The following is a 20,919-nucleotide window of genomic DNA, read 5'->3' on the forward strand; positions in this document are numbered from 1 at the left end:
AGCAGAATGGTGGAATAAGACTTTCCAGCACCCATCCACCATAGATATACCACTGTTACTCTCTCTGCATGAAAATGCCTTCACATGCCAGGGATATAGCTCAGGGGCAAAGCACCTGCCTGGCAAGCTCAAGGTCATAAGTAAAACCCCAAAAATGCCTTCACAAAAGCCAAGGAACCCTGGCTAGATTTACAGCACCTGGGTGTAGCATAGAAACAAAAGACATTGGAGTGTTACCTTCACTCCCACCATCCCCCACCCCCGCTGTAGCATCCACCAGATTCCTCTCCCAGCTGTATAGACCTGGCAGGAGATGAGGATAAAGGGACCAAAGTAAGTATAAGAAAACAAATGATAAAGGCTTGAGCCACTTTTTGAGTTCTGTCCAATCTCAACTTTGTGGATCAAACTGTCTTAAAACCCAGAACTTACCTCAAAGTGTTGAAGAATGAAACAGACAGACCTTTACTGAAGATTTCTTGGGGCCGTGGATGGAGAGGATGACCCCATACTTCACAAAGCAAAACTTCCTGTAAATCTTCTCTTGAACATCCCTTAACCCAGTATTCCACCTTTCTGCAGGATCAGTCTGAATCTTCCTGATTTCAGAATCCCTCTCCATTAAGTTCCTTCTCACCACGTTAACTTTCCCCGCCCCTCCTTTATTCTCCCTTGCTTTTAAGTCAATTCAGTTTCTTACATTGATGTTTACCCTAGTTATCCACAAATGACATTACAACAGAACAAACAGGGCAAACAAAAGATCCTCCAAATGAGACAGGCATGACTATAAAGTTATATTGAATTATTTTGTATGACTAAAGATGGATGATGCCAATATTTCTTGCTTCCAGGGACTATCCCCTGGCACACAATGTTAGTCTTCAAGAGATTCTGAAAGACTTGTACAATCGGGGCATTCAAGGTTTTGTCAACACTGAATTATCCTGACCCCAACAATGCTATGAGATACATAGAAATGACAAGATGAATGCTCAGAAATTTAGCCAATTCTCCCAGACAGAAGTAGTAAAATTCAGATTTATCAATTCCCCATACCCCCCCCCAAAAAAAATCCAGATTAAATTTGCACTCCTCTAAGAAATGCCAATTTTAACAACTCTCCACACATAAAATTACTTCCATACAACCTGAAGAGAGCAAGTGTGGTGGTTGGGATTGTGTCAGCCTGGGGAAGTAACACCCAAGTACACTGGCTCAGCACAGTTCTGGCTGTGGAAGACCCACCCTCAGAATTATTGCCAGAGGAAACAAGGAAAGAAGGAAACAAGGATCACTTCTGTTTCTTCGGAGGAAGCCCAGTCTTCACTTTCACCTCAGAGGTCATCTGGCACCTGGCACACTCTTCAGCCCTCCAATGCAGTACAAACAGCTTTCCTTGTTTCCTTTTATATCACTCTGGCCACAGTCCTCCCAAGGGTGGGCCTTCCACACCCAGTCTGCTCCCACAGAATTCCCTACCACCCAGGCATTCCCTACCACCAGACCAGGCCTCTTGGACTTGGGCTCCAGGGCCATCCCAGCGTGTGAGCAGCCCCGCAGACTCAGCCTTGAGACTGCTCAGCACCAGGTCAGGCTACTCCCCAAGGATAAAGGTGCTAGGTCTTTTCTCACAGTTCCAAAGTCCAGAGCACCCCAGTGGAGCCTGAACCAAGTCCAGGCCTAAACCTGCAGCCCCAAGGGCCAGAAATGTTGACTCAAACTCATCTACCCGAGGACTCCAGCAGCAAGCCTGCCCCTAGACCACAGATGGCCTGCCCAGAAGCTCTGGATGGCCTGACTGAGGGGTTTTTCTAAAGCAAGCCAGTCTCCAAAGGTCAGGGTAAGTCTGCTTCTTCAAATGTGCAGATGCTAACACATGAAATAAAAAACAATCAGATGAACAAAAGAAATCACCAGAAACCAACCTTAAAGAAACAGAAATATATGAACAGCCACCAAAATAATTGTTTCACAGAAGCTTAGTGAACTTCAAGAAAATACAGAGAAATAATAAAATCAGGAAAATACTGTGAAGTTCTGTACCAATTTTACTGCATTGTGTCAATTGGCTTTGTTCTGTTGTATTTTACTACCTTCAAAATAATTTTTAAAAATCAGGAAAATAATGTTACAAAATGATGTAATATGTTGAAATTATACATATATAATCTTTATAAATATAATTTACATTAATCATCTATATATTATGCATGTACATTTTATATTTATACAACACTGACCAAAAAACACTTCAGGAAAAGAAAGACGTATAAATATTTTAATACTAAATTTATTGAGATCATCATGAGATTAATAGTGTTATCTTTGGCCTACCATTACACAGGGCTGAGGTCCTGCTCCTGTATCTGGTAGTGTTCCTAGAAGAATAGAGTTAAATTATATTTATATATACATGGAGTTAGGTGTAGAAGAATGCAAAGGGCCATCTCTGTGTGGCCGAGCTGGAGGATCCAGGCGAAGGCTGAAGCCCTGGAGTTCCCTGCAGGGTCCAGCGTGAGTCCTTGACGGGAAGCTGAAGGAATTGGAGACAAATATCCAACGGCAAAGTGCAGAGTCCCACTGAGAAAGAAAAAGGCAGGCTTTCGTTTTTCCTTCTTTTTCATTCCCTGCAGGTTAAAGCACTATAGCTGCTGCCACCCACTTGCGGGGTGGGTCTTCCTCCTCACCCACAGACATGCAAGGCTATATTAATCTTCTTCTAGGTGGTTCTTTTTTTAACTTTTGTGTTTGTTTACTATTTTATTGATGGTCATTTCTTTTTTAAAAACTTTAAATGATTTGCACCATGTTTAGTGAATAGTTATGGGATTTTTAACCAATACGCACAATTACACAGCCCTACCCCCACCATGAAGACACAGAGCTTGGCTGTCACCGGTCCTCTGTGACCTCGGTCCTCAGTTCCCTGCCTCTCTCCAGTCCCTGCTAGCCACCATGTGTTCTCTGTCTCTCCAGTCTCATGTTCCGGAGTGTCATATGAATGGGTTAATACACAGTGTAACCTCTGGAGTCTGTGTTCATTGGTGCAGCATAATGGCACGTCTTCATCACTTTATTATCACCGGGACAAAGTACCCAACACCCACAATTTAAAGAGGGAGCCACACGTTTGGTTCATGTTTTTAGCCCATGAGTAGCCAACTCCAAGGCAGGAAGGCCCTGTGGAAAGGCTCAGGCTGAGCACAGCTGCTCTTGTCATGACAGTCATGAAGCCGACACCCAAGAGAGGAGGACCCTAGAGTGACATGTGCCGACCAGACCTGGCCCCATGTACCAGGCCAGCCCCCGTCTCCGCCTCTTTAACTGGAGACCTCCAAACATATGACACTGAACTGCGGAGCTTCCGTGATTTCATCACCTTTCAAAAGCCCTGCGTGTGAGGCCACAAGGCGTGGAGGGACATCTAGATATAAACCAAAGCCATGCGTTTGAGACTCGTCCATACTGTTATGCATATTAGATGTTAGTTCCTTTTTATTTCTCAGCAGAATTTCATTGTCTGGGTGGACTACAGTTCGCTGAGCCATTCTCCACTGTAGGACATCTGGGTCACTTCCAATTTTCAATGCTATGAATAAAGCTGCTATAAATATTTGCATATAGGTTTTCTTTTTTTTTTGTCTTTTTCATTTTTATCGGTACCAGGGATCGAACTCATGACACGACCGCCTGCTTACAAGGCAGGTGCTTTGCATATAGGTTTTTGTATGAACATAAGTTTTTAGTTCGCTTGGGTAAACACCAGAAAGTAGTACCCCTGGGTTTCATGGTGACTATATGTCACCTCTAGAAGAATAATGGTTCTGTCATTCCATGTTCCCAGCAGTAAGGATGCGCTCTAGTCCCCTGCCTCTTTATCGGCACCTGGTACTGTCGGTTTGAGTTTATTTTTAATTTTTAGCCACTTTATTTTGTGTGTAGCGGCATCACATGGTAACTCTGATTTACATTTCCCTAACAATGTTGAATATCTTTTCCTGAGGTTACTGAGCATCTTTCTCTTTCTCTTGCTTTCTTTCTTTTTTCTGGTGTCAGAGATTGAACTCATGATCTTGCACTTGCCAGGCAGACAATATGCCACTGAAGTATATCCCCAGCCCCTATTGAGCATTTTTATATTTTAAGTTTCTTTTCTTTTCGTTGTTAGTATGTGTCTGTGATACACGCTGATTGCATTCATCTGGGTAGTTTCTTTTCACGTTGTCTGCCTACTTTTCATTGGGTTGTGGTTTCTATTTCTTTTAATTTTAAAGAGATTAAGACAAAAGAGGACATAACAAAGCAGATCAGAACAGATCAATGTAAGCAACACAGTATTTCACCACAAGACAATCCGTAATTAACAGTAACTACCATAATGTCTCTTTCTTTGAAAGAGCTGAGCATAACTTCATATACAATAATATCAAACACAACAAAATAATATAAAACCATGCAAGAAAATGAAAGTATATCAGGGCATTCAGAACCAAATAATGGAAAACAAACAATGGCTACTATATATCTCATTTTCCATAGAAAGTTGGTTTATACTATCACACATAATAAAATCGAGTAAGATACAACATGATAGAACCGATGGAAACAGAAGAACAAAAGCATGGTAGGACTTCAGAGTAAGATGATATTAAATCAGCACTGGCTATTATAATGTCTTGTTTTCTTCAAAATAGCTGTTCATACCATCACAGATAATAAAATCAAACAAACCAGGATAAAACCATTCCAACTAATGAATGCAAACATTGTAAGGCTTCAGAGCAATGTAATAGGGAATCATGATTACCATAAACTCTTATGTACTTTTACCATTTCTTATACTAGGGAGACTATACGGTACTTATACGTGTGAGTTTGATTTATTTTGCTTATGAGTATGGTCTCAAGTTATGTCCATTTATTTATAAATATCTCAGTGTGATCATTCTTTATAGCTGAGTAGTATTCCATGGTATAAAAAACCAAAATTTTTTTATCCATTCCTCAGTTGATGGACACTTAGGTTGTTTCCAAGATCTGGCTGTTGCAAATTGCGCTGCTGTAAACATGGGTGCACATATATCACTGTGGTATGATGTTTTCAGTTCTTCTGGGAATATTCCTAGAAGTGGAATAACTGGGTTGAATGGGACTTCCAAGTACAGCTTTTTGAGGAATCTCCAGATTGACCTCCACAGTGGTTGCACCAGTCTACACTCCCACCAACAGTGCAGGTGAGTTCCTTTTTCCCCACAGCCTCTCCAGCATTTGTTGTTGGTACTTTTTTTGAGCCTGGCCATTCTTTCTGGATTGAGATGGAATCTCAGTGTTGTTTTAATTTGCATTTGCCTAATGACCAATGATGATGAACATTTTTTCATGTGTTTATTTGCCATTTGTATTTCTTCATCTGAGAACTGTGTATTCATCTCAGATGCCCATTTTTGGATTGGGTCTTTGAATTTTGGGGGTCTGATTTTTTAAATTCTTTATATGTTTTAGACAGAAGTCCTTTGTCTGAGGGACAGTTCATTAAGATTTTTTTCCTAGTTTGTGGGTTTTCTTTTCACTATGCTGGAGATTTCTTTTGACATGCGGGAACTTTTTAATAAGACATGATCCCAGTTATTGATTCTGGGAAGTATTTCCCATGCAGTTTGATTCCTGTTCATGAATTCTCTGATTACCCCTATGTCATCAAGATTTTTACCTAATTTGTCTTCCAACAGATTTAGTCTTTCTGTTTTTAATATTCAGATCTTTGATCCATTTAGATTTTAGTTTAGTACATGGTGATAGGCATGGGTCAGATTTCTTTATATATTTCAAATACACGTCCTAAGTCACGTATTCATTTCCTTTTGCTTTTTATCCTCTCATGGGCTACCTCTGACATTTCAGAGTGGGACTAGAGGTGGTCCTGGGCCCTGAGGCACCAGTCACAAGGGAGGCTGGGACCAGATACCTATGAGACAGCAAAAGATAGCTTTGATCCTGTCGGAACCCTAAAGTTTTAAGCAGCAAGGAGGGTTCGTGTCACTCAACGTTGTTCCAAAATTGCTGTATGAAAAATTTCCTTGCTGACTGGCATTTGAGAATTGACCCACTTGTGTGTGTTTGGGTTTTCTGTGGGATCCAGGATCCATTCCAGGGCCACACACATGCTGAGTAAGCACTCAAGCAGTGAACTACACTGCTAGTCCGAGTTCCCACTTGAGTGGAAGATGTTGAACTCTGAACTCTGTGCTGGCGTTTCCAGGGTTCCTACTGGGTCAGTCCAGGTGGTGCCTGCACCTTGCCTTGCAGTCTCCCAGTGATGGGGTGGCAGTGGTGGGGAGCAGGGAGTGCTAGGTGGTTCCTACTCAAGTCAAGTTGACATACTGGAATTGACAATCACAGTCCATCCCTGTCAACTTGACAACCAGACGCAGCTCCTTAAATCATACTTAATCTCCACATACAATAACTAGCTCATCATTATGCACCTACCTATCCTGTGTGCAAGCAGAAACACATTCATTCTCTCCCCAGAACTGAAGCCAGTTTTTCTTTTTTCTTTTTTGAGGGTTGCTTACTCTTCACCTATCATCCCGTAATTTAAAATTACAGTACAGATTTAACAATACTTTTTTCTTTTTTTAGAAAGCTTATTACAAGGGAAATTTTATTTTTCAAGTTATAAAATTTATGAGTATGTTAAAAATATAGTATTTTTATTTTATAGTATATTATAGACTTACCGGGATTTAGCTCAGCAGTGGCACAAGTTTGTGAATTTGATCCCCAGTACCAAAAAAAAAAAGTGAAATAATGATTAATAAAATGAGAAGTTATGGTTTAATATTTGCTTCTTCTGTTCAATTTTATTTTGCTAGTATGTCAGAAAGAAAATGTGTAGTTTAGAGCAAGATTGAATGAATTAATGAAAACATTAATTTTAGTTGTGATGTACAAACAAAGCTGGCATATCTAGCTTAAAAACATTAAAAATTGCAAAGATTAAAAAGGCTTATTTAAAAATCAGCGCTAGCATTTTATCTTCAGAAGTTGAGACATAAAATTAATTTGTTCTTTTGAAAGTTGTCAGGATATTTGTTATTCTTTTTAAAAAGACAGTGGGTTGGTTACATGATAAAAATGTATTTTAAAATAGATCATTTGCTCATGCCATATGGAAGAATAAATCACAAAATTTTAACTTTGAATAATAAATAAAACAGTTGAAAATACAAAACAGAGGATAAAATCATTAATTTGGGAGATGAGTCATAAGAGCCTTTGGGCCTGAAGTTCATGTGGGAAATTTAGAAGTTAAGGGTATCAAAGAGGAATGGCTTTGTTTCCAACTTTCCTGTGAGATCCTGTCAGGAGGTTAGGCTTATTGTTAACATTTTACCCCAGTAAGTGCTTGGATAAATTAAGATATATAGTGGTGTCAAGAATAAAGTGCAAGGACTTTAAAAACTTATTCTTGGAACAAAAATGATGCTCATGATCATTTAGCAAGGGTGTTTACTGACTTAGTCATCGAAATCCTAAAAATAGGCTACATTTTTAGGTGGTACAAAAATGTTATAATTTGGTCACCCTCCTTTTATCTTTAATCTTGAAGTTTTATACTTTTCCTTTCTCAGTCTCTCTAGAATTAAAACCACTAATTTTACTACCACTCATTCCCTAAATACATTGACCTGGAGCTGATGAGAAAAATCATAGCTAAGTCACGTGGTAGTTCTATTTCTGACTCCATTCTGACATCTGTAGTGGCTGTACTAATTTACATTCCCACTATCAGTATAAAAGTTGCCTCCATCCTTACCAGCATTTACTGTATTTTTTTTTCAATTGTAATGATCGGCATTTCCAAAATTTATTTTGCTGTTGAATTCTGGTTTTATTTCAGTGTGACCAGAAAGCATATAGGGTATGATTTCAAGTTTCTTGAATTTAGGCTTACTTTGTGGACCAATATATAGTCTATTCTAGAGAATGTTCCATGTGCTATGAAAGGAATGTGCATTCTGCAGTTGTTGGATGAAATGCTCTGTAAATAAGTGTTAAATGCATGTGAGTAGTGATATGTTTTTTCTTTCTTTCTGATGATCTGCCCATTGATGAAAACAGGAGTGTTGAACTATTACACTGTTATTATATTGGAGACTAGGTGCAGTAGTTTGTTTGTTTTATAAAATGAGTGTTACAACATTAGGTACATATAAATTTACAAGCATGTTATCTCCATGTTGAATCAGTCCCTTGATCACTATAATTTTCTTTGTATCTTACAGTTTTTGTCTTGACATCTACTTTTTTTTAACTTACTGAATAGTTCAAGGTAGCCTTGAGTTTACTAAGTAGCACAAGTTGACCTTGAACTCGCACCAACCCTTCTGACTCAGCCTCCCAAATACTGGATTTACAGGTGTACACTGCCGTGCCCAGCTTGAGGTGTGTTTTGCCAGATGTAAAAATAACTACTCTTACTTGCTTTAGGATTCCATTTGCCTGGAATATAATTTTCCATTACTTTCACATTGCCTTTACTTGTGAGGTGTAGTTCTTGTAGGCAGCATACATTTGGATCTTGTTGTTTTGGTTGTTTTTAATCCATTCAGTCAAACTATCTTTTAATTGAAGATACATTCACGTTTATTATTCATTTATAACAACTTATTCCTGTCATTCTATTGCTTTTCTTCTAGTTGTTTTGAATATTCTTTGTTTTGGTTTTGGTTTTTGTCCTCTGTTGTTCATCTTTTTGGTTTTATAGTATACTGTATTGATAATGTTAGACTTTTATTTCTCTTTTGCGTATCTACTCTTGTAATGGCATTTATACTTTCACATGATTCCATGATGATACTTATATATTTTTCTCTTGTAGATATAGGATTTCCTTAAGCATCTTTTGCAAGACTGATCCTTCAGTGATAAATTCCATTTTTGCTCTTCTTGGAAGATCTTTATCCTTTATTCATGTAGGTCTTGCTGTGTATAATAATCTTGATTGCCAGATATTTTCTTTTGGAACTTGAAATACATTATTCCCTTCCCTCCAAGCTTATGATATCTCTGTCAAAAATCTATTAGATTTATGGATGTACCCTGAAATAAGATTTTAGATTTTTCACTTGCAGATTTTAAAATTCTGTTTTTGTCTTGCACTTTTGACATTTTGACTATAATGTACCTCGGTAAAGACACTTTCTGTCACATCTATTTAGGGTCATAAAAACCTCTTGTACATGGATGACCATATTTTTTCTAGGATTAAAAATGTTTTCTGCTATTATTTCTTTGACTAGGTTTTCCATACCTTTAATTTTTTTCTCCCCTCCCTTGGGTATTCTGAAAATGTCAACAGTTGTTTGATTGTATTCCACAGAATTTGAATGCTCTCTTTATTCTTTGAATCTGATACTTATCTCTAAGTTCATATATTTTTATCTGTGTGATCTAGTTTATGTTGAAACTTTCAACTGTATTTTTATAAATAATTTAAATAGAAAAATAAACAGGAAAATAACCCTTTTGCAGAAGGGAAGAGGATCTAGAGATGTAGGAAGAGGGAGAGACTGAAGGGAGGGTAAGAGAAAGTAAAAAGAATTAAGATGTGTTATGGATACGTGGCTATTCATGATGAATGTATTCATTTCCTACTGCAAATATGCACTAAAATAAGTTTTAAAATGAGCAAAATATTTTTAAAAATAAAATTGTAATCACAGTTGTAGGATGTGAATGAGAAATTCAATAAAGAGATTTTCTAACAGGACCAAATAGATATCTTAAAACAAAGAGTTCAATAAGTCAAATAAAAATACATTAAATACAGGCTGGGAATTTAGCTCAGTGGCATAAGCACCTGCCTGGCAAGTGCGAGGTCGAGAGTTTGATCCCCGTTCCAAAAAAAAAAAAAAAAAATTGAATAAATACAAAGAAGCATCATTGTATACCAATAAAACTTTATTTACAAAAATGAATAAAGGCCAAATTTGGTCTCTGAGTTGTACTCCTACTCTAGCTCCTGCTAAAAACAAAGGATTCTGTTCAACCTTTAACACTAGAGTTAACTAGGTAGACATATTAGACATTTTCTCTTTCTCTCTCTCTCTCTCTTTTTCTCTGAGACAGAGTCTTGCTATACAGTACAGGCTGGCCTTGAACTCACTATATAGCTCAGCCTGGCTTCAAGTCACAGTGATTCTCCTGCCTCAAACCTTCCAAGTGCTGGGATTACAGGTGTGTACACCACAACTGGAAATATTAGACATTTGATGAAGGAAAAATGAAAACTGAGCCAAATTGTAATTAGTTTACAGATGAGCATAATCCTGTCAACTAGAGGAGCAGCTCCTGACAAATCAGATCTCAATTACCTGGAATTACCAGGCGAACTTCACTTTGTTAATCACCATGTACTGTGTCTCAAAGTCTTAATTCACATGATAACACATTTTATTATCCAAACTGACAAGTTTTAAAGAGAAAGGGAGAGCTATTTCCACGCTGAGACAACAGGTGCAATTTGCACCTGTCAGAGAAAAGCAGATGCAAGTTAATTCTGCCTATGTATCTTTCCTTTAGGACGTTTCCCAGTCCAAGCATCTCAGTAAACAATAAAACTATGGATAAATAAAACTATTCATTATTAAGTCACCAGAGTGGAGGGAAGGATTATGATGAACCCAAAACAGGGGCAAAGCTTAGGCTGGCTTCTAAAATTAAGAGACCTTGAATTCTCACTTTGTTGATAGCACAGGATGCTCAGGTAAGAGATAAATCCAAGGTCTGCCAAAGAGCAGAGAGAAACAGGGTTCTCTCTGATAAACCTGAATCCTGAAAAAGCTAGACTTGTGATGTATGGGCAAATGACGAACAAATCTCACCATGCAGAACGCGGGAGTCAACACAAAATTCATGCTTATCTCCCAACTGTTACTATGGTCAAGGAGAGGACTGTCCTTGGAGATTTGTAAATCACAGACTGGTTCTGGTGCAGAATTGTGGTCTGAAGCTATGCTAATAGACAATGTGAAACCTCTCAGTGGAGAATTTAGTCCAAAGAGGTTTTGAGTGATGCCTTAGGCAGTGGGCAGAAACATTTTAGGAAGAACCTGGCTTTGACCCAAGCCTAAAAAACATTACTAGATTAAGTTCTCAGGTAATGAGAAGTTTACAGTAAAAATTTGTAAGACCACAAGGCAAATAGAACACCATAGATAAGAACCAACAAAAACAACAAATGGCAAAGAATCTAGAACTATCAGACATAACATTTTTAAAAAACTATATAATAAATTTAAATAATTCCTAGTGCCAAAAAAATCAAATAAATTCAAATGCTACTGAAACATAAAAAACAAATTCAATCTCAGTCATACCCAGGAGAATGCAACTAAACCATCAACGAAACACTAATTCATCAGAGGGACAAAACTGTTTAAAATTAGTATTCTCAGTTTGCAATTACCTAGAATGTGCATGTAAACGTATTTCCATTTCTGAGTTATACTCTAAAGAACCTTATACATGTATAACAGAGAATATGTACTACAATGTTTATAATAGTGTTGTTCATAATATGAAAGAAAAACTATAAATAACCTTAATGCTCACCAACACTAAAATGGGTAAGCTGTGGTATATTTATATACTGCTGTGCTACAAAAGAACAGTTAAAACAAACTTCACTATTTGAATAAGTATGAAAGAGTTTCAAATATATTATTGAACAAAAGAACCAAGTCATGAAACAATACATGCGTATGAGTCTATTTACATAAGATTTTTAAAAGCTACACATTGTTTAAGGATGAATACAAAGGCGATAAAGCTAAAATGAAGGGTAAGGGAACAATTATCACGAAATTCAGGAGATGACTGTGTCTGGAAGAGATGGGTGCCCAGAAGCTATGATCAAAGTGGGAGAGCAGAAGGGTTTCTAAGGCTCTTGATAATATTCATTTTCTTAGTCTGGATAGTGGGCACATGGCTATTCACTTACCATCCTCTAAATTATACATTTTTACTTAACAAACTGGGGCAGGAGGATCACTGGAGCCCAAGTTTGATGCCAGCTTGGCAACATGGTGAGACCTAGCTTTAAAAAATGTGCATTTTATACATGGTTCTGCACATATTCCACACACATGCACGTGCACACACAGAAAAGTGATCTGTATGGTCCTTTCTTCCCTATGCAATCTGCTGCTAAAGTGCTGTGTTGTTTAAGTTATCAATGCCAGCTTCCTTGGCCATAAAATAGAAGGGGCCAGACTTTTCCAGCAGTTCTTCAGGGCTGCCATACTCTACAATATTCCCATTATCTAGGACCATTATCCTGAAACAAAGAGGAAAAAAGGTTTAGAAAGTAGCATTGCCAATATTGACATTTATAAAATTAACCAGGACTAAGTTGTAGGATAATCATACAAGCTACAAAGCAACAAAAATAAATAGCTTGCAGCTATGTGAATGCCAAGTGTAGCTGAACAAAAGAGCAAGTCACAGAGCAATATACGTAGTATGAGTCTCTGTATATAGGATTTGTTTTCAAAGCACACATTGATTAAGGATGAATGGCTTAAAAGGAATCCTTTCCCTGAGTCACAAAAGGAAGCCTTGCCTCTCCAAAATGTCCTGAGATTACCGACTTCTAAACATAAAGTGGCAGGTAGGACCAGACAGTGTCTAGTCATTTCATAGGGCCGCAGCCCAGCGCGGTGGGGCAGGTCTATGACCAACAGCTGCCATGTGTAGGTTGGATCTCCACCTTCCGACCCTCAGTTAATAATTATAATTTTCTATTTTGCCCTCAGTACAGTTCCCTGGGCCCTGTTAGTTTGCATTAGCTTGATGCGTAATTTTGGCCAATTTTCTTCAACTCTCTAGGCTTCAGTTTGATCCGTAAAGTGACAGTTCACACTGTAAGTGGCCACATTGGTAGCTGACACTGTCAACAAAAGCTAACCTGCGCCTGTCAGCCCTGCCCCTCACTCACTTGTCGCTGTCCATGATGGTGTGCAGCCTGTGGGCAATGGTGATAACAGTGCAGTGGGAGAACTCGCTCCGGATGGTCTGCTGGATGAGCTGATCCGTCTCCAGATCCACAGCAGCGGTGGCCTCATCCAGGACCAGAATCTTGGATTTCCGAAGGAGAGCCCTGCCCAGGCACAGGAGCTGCCTCTGCCCTATGCTGCAGCCAGCAGAAGAAGGCACAAGTTAGTCCCTACAACCAGGGGGACACTTGGGCTGAGGGAGTTTCACGGTCCAGATCAGACTTTCACGATGCCCGCTCCAACGTGTTTCAAACTTTCCCAATTAGAACAGTCACTATGGGAATAAAAACAAAATCACATTTCCGGGCCTCACTCCCAGTGGGAAAGGATGTACATTTGTAAGAGACACTTTAGGGAATCTTCATATTAAAGTACGTTTGAAAACACTGGTCCAGAAGAATGACTTGTATTGGTTACAGTGACAGCAACAATTTCAAAACAACATGAATGTGGAATAAACTAAGTATTTCAACAGTATTTTCTCTGGCACCACTAGAATGCCCCAGTGGTACTTCTTATGGTCGTGGCAAATTTTTCATTATTTTAATGCATAGTTCTAGCCTCATGGTTAATTACTTGGTCAAGGCTTTCTGCCTTGATTTAGAGACAAAACTGTCTAAGGAATATGATGTCTTCATGTGAGATACGATGGATGTGGAATTCAAATACACTTGTAACGTACAAACAGCTTTACTTTGCTAAAATTCTGTAATGAAGTCTGGGCTTTTTACTTATGCAAAGAAGCTATGGGAAATGATGTGAAAGCACCTCTGGCTTTCAGCTGCTCTCTCCATGCTGATTTTCTATTACTCAACAGAGACATATAAGTTTCAATTCCCCAAACCAGATCTGAAATTCAGTTCTGAAGTGAAGGCACTGGTTATATTACTTACATGTCTCTCAATGTGGGCAAAAGGTTGGTGTCATTTTTATTCTTAAAAACCAGAAGCATCATTATCACATCCTGCTACCGTGCTCTGTACGTTCCCTTTACAGCATTAATTGTACTGTTATTTGCTCCCACAAGTCGGTCTCCTCTTTTGTGCTGTCCTTCCTAGGACGTCCGGGGCTGTGTCAGGGTCATTTTTCTCTGTATCTCTAGTGTCTGGCACACAGTGGATGCTGGTACATATTTAATGACTGTTTGATCTTTTACATCAGATAAAGACCATCGTATCTCACATGAAGACATCATGTTCCTTAGACAGTTTTGTCTCTAAAACAAGGCAGAAAGCCTTGGACAAGTAACTGAGTTCTACTAGTTCCTAGATTTGTTGCTAGGGGAAAACAAACTGATGGTATTTACTGCCATGCCTTACAAGCGTCCCCAGGGTTAAATCATCCGCATCTTGGGTTCAGGTGGCTTGGGATGCAGCCTGGTGCTGGAATTTATTAAATCAATAGCTGACTCGAGCAGCTTAGTTAGGAGCCTGTGCTCTGAATGGTGTTTCTCAAACTGCAGTGTGCCCACGAACCACTCGGGAATCTTACTAAAATATAGTCTTGGATTAATGGGATTAGCCCTAAAATTGGCATTTACACCAGGCTGCTAGGTGAATTCAGAGCTGCTGGCCCATCAGTGGAGTTACTGAGCTCTTCTTTCAACTTCTAATGGTTCATACCTACCACTATACCAAAATAGTTTGAAAAGGTAAAACAAACTCTGAAAACCAAGATAGTCTTCGTGTTGCTTTGAGGTAGCTCAACAATGTGCAAGGACCTTGCAGACTCTGCATCCCCACAACCCCCGGGATCAGGTCTTCTCAAACTGGGATACCCTTCACAGTCTGCAGGTATTCTTTGAGACTGGCCATGTCCTGTTTTTAGCACACATTAATTACACTTTTTTTTTCTTTTTTTCTTTTTATCGGTACCAGGGATCGAACTCATGACTGCCTGCTTGCAAGGCAGGTGCTTATGTTGCTGAGCTAGCCCCAGCACATGTTAATTAAAACTCCAGGGTTGTACCAGGCATCAGGTCTGTTTTAATTGATCAATTATTGTGCAGAGCTAAGTTGAGAATCTGCTTTCTATGATTCTCTGTCACTGAAAAACCCATCTCATGGAACGTCATATGAGGGGCACCTTCAATAAAAAAGATTTTCAAGAGTATCTGAGCACTTCTGCATCTATTTTATCATATGACCTTCACAGTGGGTTTATTTTCTACATTAAAAATTAAACCTATATAGCAAAAATTCCACAAGACCAGACACTGCCTATTACAAGAATGTGAGGAATAGTCCCCACACACTTCACACTGCCCATGAGGGCATGGGACATTACCCTATTAGGGTATGGGACATTACCTCAAGTTTTCACCAGCCTCTGTCACTTCATGGGACAATCCAAGCTGCAGGCCAGCCACAAAGGACTTGAGGTGAGCCAGTTCCAGGGCTTTCCAAATCTCCTCATCTGAGTATTTGTTAAAAGGGTCAAGATTCATCCTTAGGCTTCCAGAGAACAGGACAGGGTCCTGCAAGTCAAGATAGGAAGGAACTATTGAGCTTAATATCAGAAAAGGACCCCTGTGGTTCTTTGTGGCCAAAAGGAAGTACTAGGGCTGGCCTGAGACAGACTCATTAGGCAGGAAGCTGGGTCCTGGTCAAGCTTCTAGAGGTTTTCTGAAGGCCTTGGGCAACTGCAGCACAGGATTAAGAAGAGCCCTTGGTTTGTTTTGTTTCTGCTTCATTTTGAGACACTTATGGATTTCCAAATCTGCCACAGATTCTATTTAAAATACAAGAGGAATATCACTCCTCCAAAGCAAAACTGTAATGTAAAGGTAGAGGGCTCAGGGAAGAGTAGAACATGAGATAATACTGACCACAGAGAGTTTATTACATTTAAAGAGTCCAGAGAAAAGAATGCGCCAAAGCAAGCAAACAGACAAACCAAGACCACTTCCAGAGAAACTTGGCCATAGCGAGGAAGGAGACATGGATCTAATGAGAAGACACATAAAAGCTTCATAGTCCTCCTTATTCACAAAGGTCCAGAGAGTACATTAGTGTTCCACTTGATGGTAAAAATCTGAAGCAGATTTCCTCCTCATAACCATATCAGACTGGGAATAGAAAGCTTAATGGCTTCAAACTTTAGCAGCAAAACTTGCAAGGTTAGTTGCAAAGGTCTTGCAAACTCTCTCATGTGCTATAGAAATGCTAACCATTTACTCTGACTTTTGTTGGGTTGCTGCCACCTAGTGGCCAGACGCTAGCAGTCACAAATGAACATGGCAAAAAATTCAAAAACTTCATTCAAGCATTGGAAACAAAGCAGTTTAGGAACTAGCATAGATAGCCTGAGTGGACTGGGGAACCCTAACTGCTAATTGACTATATGTCAACATTTCCTGCTGCTCCAGTGTGTGAGTCAAAGTAAATTTTAGAGCTTACCTGGGGAATGATAGTCAATTTCTCTCTGAGATCATGGAGACCAATAGAAGCAATATCTACTCCATCAATGATGATCTGGCCACCTGCGGACTCTAAGATTCTGAAGAGGCAGTTTGTGAGGGATGACTTCCCAGCTCCTGTTCTGCCCACTACACCAACCTATGAATAAGTTCATTTGCAAGTTAATTCAACAGACAATTCTTAAGGAAATTATTTAGCCCTGTGCTTCACAATCAGAGGTAGTAAGAAGCAGCAATTGGCTGTTTTGTTCTTTAAGACAGTAAAAGTCTTTTGGCTTTTACAGTAGGAAAAAAAAAGTGTCAGATGTCAGGGAAAGATGGCTCCTCCATCTTACTTCATAACTCATTGCTTGCTGATATCTATGATGGCTGTTAGGGATGGGTGTACACTCAGCAGCAGCTGTTGTTATAATTATCATTAGGAATTATAGCTTCTTATTATTTTTAATCTTCATTTAGGAATGCGAAGCGAAGGACTAAGTCTGCCTTTGACTGCGAGCTGCACTTTGACTTGGACCTCAGCGTTCTCACCCAGATGTTTTTGATCCTACCCTAGATCTCAAACCCTTGGAGGGTTCGAGGGTGGCAGATTTCTCAGACTGGCAGGAACAGTCAGCCATTCTCTCTGTGAGGACAATCCTCCACACTGTTCTTCTCAACAGGCTTCTCCCCCAAGCCTGACGCTCCCTTATTTTCTTCCTAACTTCCTGGCTACAGGAAGTGAACCCTGGTCAGCTGGCAGGGAAGCTGGACATCTTGTGTTGATATTCTGCCCTCTGGTGGTGGTGCTCTGTCCCTGAACACAAAGTAGGGGACCTGACCTTTACCCAGTGATACAGGACCAGAGTCCAGCTGCTCCCTATTCTGTGTCTCTGATCATAAGGCCGCACATCCACCTACCTTCTCGGTGCTCTTGACATTACAAGTGATCCCCTTCAGTACCAGATCCAGCTCAGGCCGGTACCGCACCTGGTAGTTGCTAAACTGGATCTCACCTTTGCTGGGCCAATCTGTGGGAGGCCTCTTGTCAGTCACCCAGGGTGCCTAGCAACAGGATAGGATGAGAAGCGCTTTACACACAGGGGCAACTCAGCCAAACAGCCCTCATGTCACAGAATAGTAGGATCCCAGCCACCTGACTGACCTGGACTTGTTTTCCCAGAAGATTCCTACCTTACTCAATGGATGAAATCCTACCCCATAAGCTTGTTCTATGGATCTCCACAATGGAACCACCATCTAACTTGGCACATTCTAAGACATGACTTCCCCTAAACCATTTCCTAAATTTGATGGAATTAAGTTCTTTGAGTTAGAACAAAGTAAACTCTTAAAAAATACTATGAACTCTTATGGGATATTAAGAAATGATGCACAGGGACGCTCAAAGGACTTGCACAGGTCTTCTCCCTGGGTTTCTCTATCCTTCCTTACCTCTGTTTCCACATTTATGTACTCATTTATTCGCTCAACAGCTACAATGTTGGTCTCTGTTTCTGATGTCATCCTCACTAGCCAGTTCAGGGTTTGTGTGATCTGTAGGAGACAAAAGAAAATAGTGTGAAAGACTAAAAATGGTCTTAGACTCAGAAACCATTTAAATAGTCAAACTAAAAGGTAATTTTAGCACTTTCTTTGTACTCAGTACTGTGCTAGGCTCTATAAGAATATATAAAACATGAGAAAGACATTCTGTGTTTCTCTGGTGGTGTGTGTTGAGGGGGATAACCCCAGTGCATTGAGTGGCTGAATAATTAAGTACCCAGCCAGGTATGGTGGTGCACATCTGTAATCCCAACACTTGGAAGGCTGAGGCAGGAGAATCTCTGCAAGCTCAAGGCAAGTCTGGGCTACATGGTGAGTTGAAGCCCAGCACCTAAACTGCATAATGAGACCCTGTCTCAAAAAACAAAAAAAAGATTAATTGCTCAACTGTGGTGTTCAGATGACCTGCAAGATGAGCTTTGGGGGTTTTGGGGATAAAGGTAAAGGTGGAGAAGTGTATATTTAAGTAGGACCAGAATTGAGGCCTTCTGGCAGTAAGTCTAGTGCTGTTTGTACGAGGAACTGTAGATGGTGTTTTACAAATGGGGAAGTGCCTGGGAAAAACAAACAAACAAAAAAACTCCAGGGCAGGAAAAGGCTCCCCCCAAAATGATCTTCCTTCTATTAGCTGTTAACATCAGACATCCATGTGGACCCTCATCCTTCTTCACACCAATAAACACCAAGTGCCTTCCCGCTGTTACAAAAATACATTGGGTACCCCAGAATCAATTTAAGAATAAGAATATTAATTTAGCCAAACTCCCAGCCTTAGACTCACATTAAGGGCATTGGAAAGAACAAAGCCGATGGTGTCTCCAGTTAGGGTGGTTTTATAAATAACCATCAGCAAAGATGAACAGAAGACGATCAGATTCCCAACAAACTCCAAGCGAATTGCGAGCCACCTGTGGGAGAATCCAATTAGAGAGACGACTCACTGAGCTCTCCTCCCTCACGTTAGCCAGAGACTTGGGAGTTTATAGAACATTCTTAGAAGGTTTGAGTTGATAGGCCTGTGCTTTTTTAAAAATTAATTTTATTGCTATTATATAAAAATCAAATTTCATCATAAGAAATTTTTACTTGTATGTTACATGTCTTGATTTTCTTTCCCCCCATTCCTTTGTCTCCTGTCAACTTTCTTCCTTTCCTTATTTACAAAAGCTCTATTTCCATTTTCCCTTCTACTTTTTTCCTTTTCTCTTCTTCCCTTTCCCTTCCCCATTCCTCTTTCCATTTGAACATTTTCTTCCTACTTTCCAATATCTAACATCCTTATTTACCCTTTTTGTTCCCCACACAAGAGAAACAATGATATTTAAACTGTTGTGTCTGATGTGGGGATTTAGCTCAGTGGCATAAGCACCTGCCTGCCAAGTACAAGGTCATGAGTTTGATCCTTGGTACCAAAAACAAACAAACAAGTCTGTGTCTGATTTATTTTACTTAAAAGTATGTTATAAAGGTGCATTCACTTGTTAAAAATGTCTCAAATTTATCCTTCTTTATGGCAGAGTAAATACATTTTCTTTATCCGTTCATCCATTGAGAGGCATCTGGGCTGTTGGCAAGATTTGCTGTTAGGAACTGTGCTGCTATAAACATGAGTGTGCATATGTCACTGTGGTATGAGGCTTTTACCTCTTTTGGGAAGATATCAAAGGGTGTAGCTTGCTCAAATGGAATCTTTGGTTCTAGTTTTTTTTTTTTTTTTTTTTTTTTTTTTGTCATCTTGAGACAGGGTCTCGCTATGCAGTTCAGGCTGGCCTTGAGCTCACTTTGTAGCCCAGCCTGGTTATCCCAGGCTGGTCTGGAACTTGCAACGATCTCCTGCCTCAGCCTCCCAAGTGCTGGGATTACAGGCATGAGCCACCATGCCTGGCATTTTTGAGAAGCCTCTATACTGATTTTCAGATTGGTTGTATCCATTAATGCCCTCATCCGCAGTGGAGAAATGTTCCTTTTTCCCTACAGCCTCACCAGCATTTGTTACTGGTTGATCTCTTAATGACAGCCATTCTTTCTGGGGTGAGATAGAATCTCAGTGTTGTTTTAATTTGCCAATGACCAGTGATGCTGAACATTTTTATATATTTATTTGCCCTTTGTACTTTTTCATCTGAGAAGTGTCTATTCATCTCAGATGCTTATTTTCAGATTGGGTCTTTAAATTGGGGGCGGGTCTCATTTTTAAAAATTATATATTCTAGATATTAGTTCTTTGTCTGAGGAATAGCTGGTAAAATTTTTTCTGCCACTCTGCAGAGCTGTCTGTTCATTCTGTTGGTTTCTTTTGTTGTGCAAAGGTTTTTTTTTAGTAAGATGAGAACCCAGTTGTTGATTCTGTGTGATAAAAGCTTTGTTCATAAAGTCTTTGCTTACATCTGTGTCTTTGAGAGTGGGCTATACTCCTAAGGCGATGCCTCAGTTTGATTTAGGAATACCTCAATGTATTCTGGAAGTCCATTCTATTTTACTGGGGTTAGGGATTTAGCTCAGTGGCATAAGCACCTGCCTGGCCCATGTGAGGTTGTGAGTTCAATCCCCGGTACCACAAGAAAAAAAAGAACAGCATCCAATTGTATTTTTAAAGAAAGTTAAAAAAATGTGGGGGCGAGGTTTGAGACAGGGTCTCACCATGTATTTCAGATCAACCTTGAACTCACTATGCGGCCCAGGCTGGCCTTGAACTCACACCAGTCCTCCTGCTTTAGCCTTTCAAAAGGGCTGATTGTTCTTTAGATGAGTTTTCTAAAGTAACTCTTCCAAAGTTGCCGAATTATAAGAATAACCTAAGGCAAGTGATATAAGTTTACGTTAAAAATTCCTGAAGTTTTCCCCAGGAAACTCAGCTTTAAGGGGTCTAAGATAAGTTTAGAAATCTGCACT

At 39.6% G+C, this 20,919-nt stretch overlaps 1 protein-coding gene across 2 annotated transcripts in view; it reads right to left on the reverse strand.

Annotated features, from left to right (window-relative positions):
* Positions 1–9,951: 9,951 nt before the first annotated feature.
* Positions 9,952–20,919, reverse strand: part of Abcc2 (ATP binding cassette subfamily C member 2) — a 73,616-nt gene continuing 62,648 nt past the window's right edge. For both annotated transcript variants that reach the window (XM_003479570.4, XM_063245055.1), the window contains 7 exons: positions 18,809–18,935; positions 17,917–18,018; positions 17,383–17,526; positions 16,463–16,621; positions 15,374–15,540; positions 13,007–13,201; positions 9,952–12,346 (listed from right to left, as the gene is read on the reverse strand). In XM_003479570.4, the coding sequence (XP_003479618.3) occupies positions 12,217–12,346; positions 13,007–13,201; positions 15,374–15,540; positions 16,463–16,621; positions 17,383–17,526; positions 17,917–18,018; positions 18,809–18,935 (1,024 nt within the window). In that variant the 3' untranslated portion in view covers positions 9,952–12,216. The remainder of the gene's footprint in view (positions 12,347–13,006; positions 13,202–15,373; positions 15,541–16,462; positions 16,622–17,382; positions 17,527–17,916; positions 18,019–18,808; positions 18,936–20,919) is intronic.

This window comes from Cavia porcellus, unplaced genomic scaffold (genome assembly GCF_034190915.1).
Source record: "Cavia porcellus strain 051 isolate PalLab524CR breed Dunkin Hartley unplaced genomic scaffold, mCavPor4.1 scaffold_2, whole genome shotgun sequence".
NCBI classification, from domain to species: domain Eukaryota; kingdom Metazoa; phylum Chordata; class Mammalia; order Rodentia; family Caviidae; genus Cavia; species Cavia porcellus.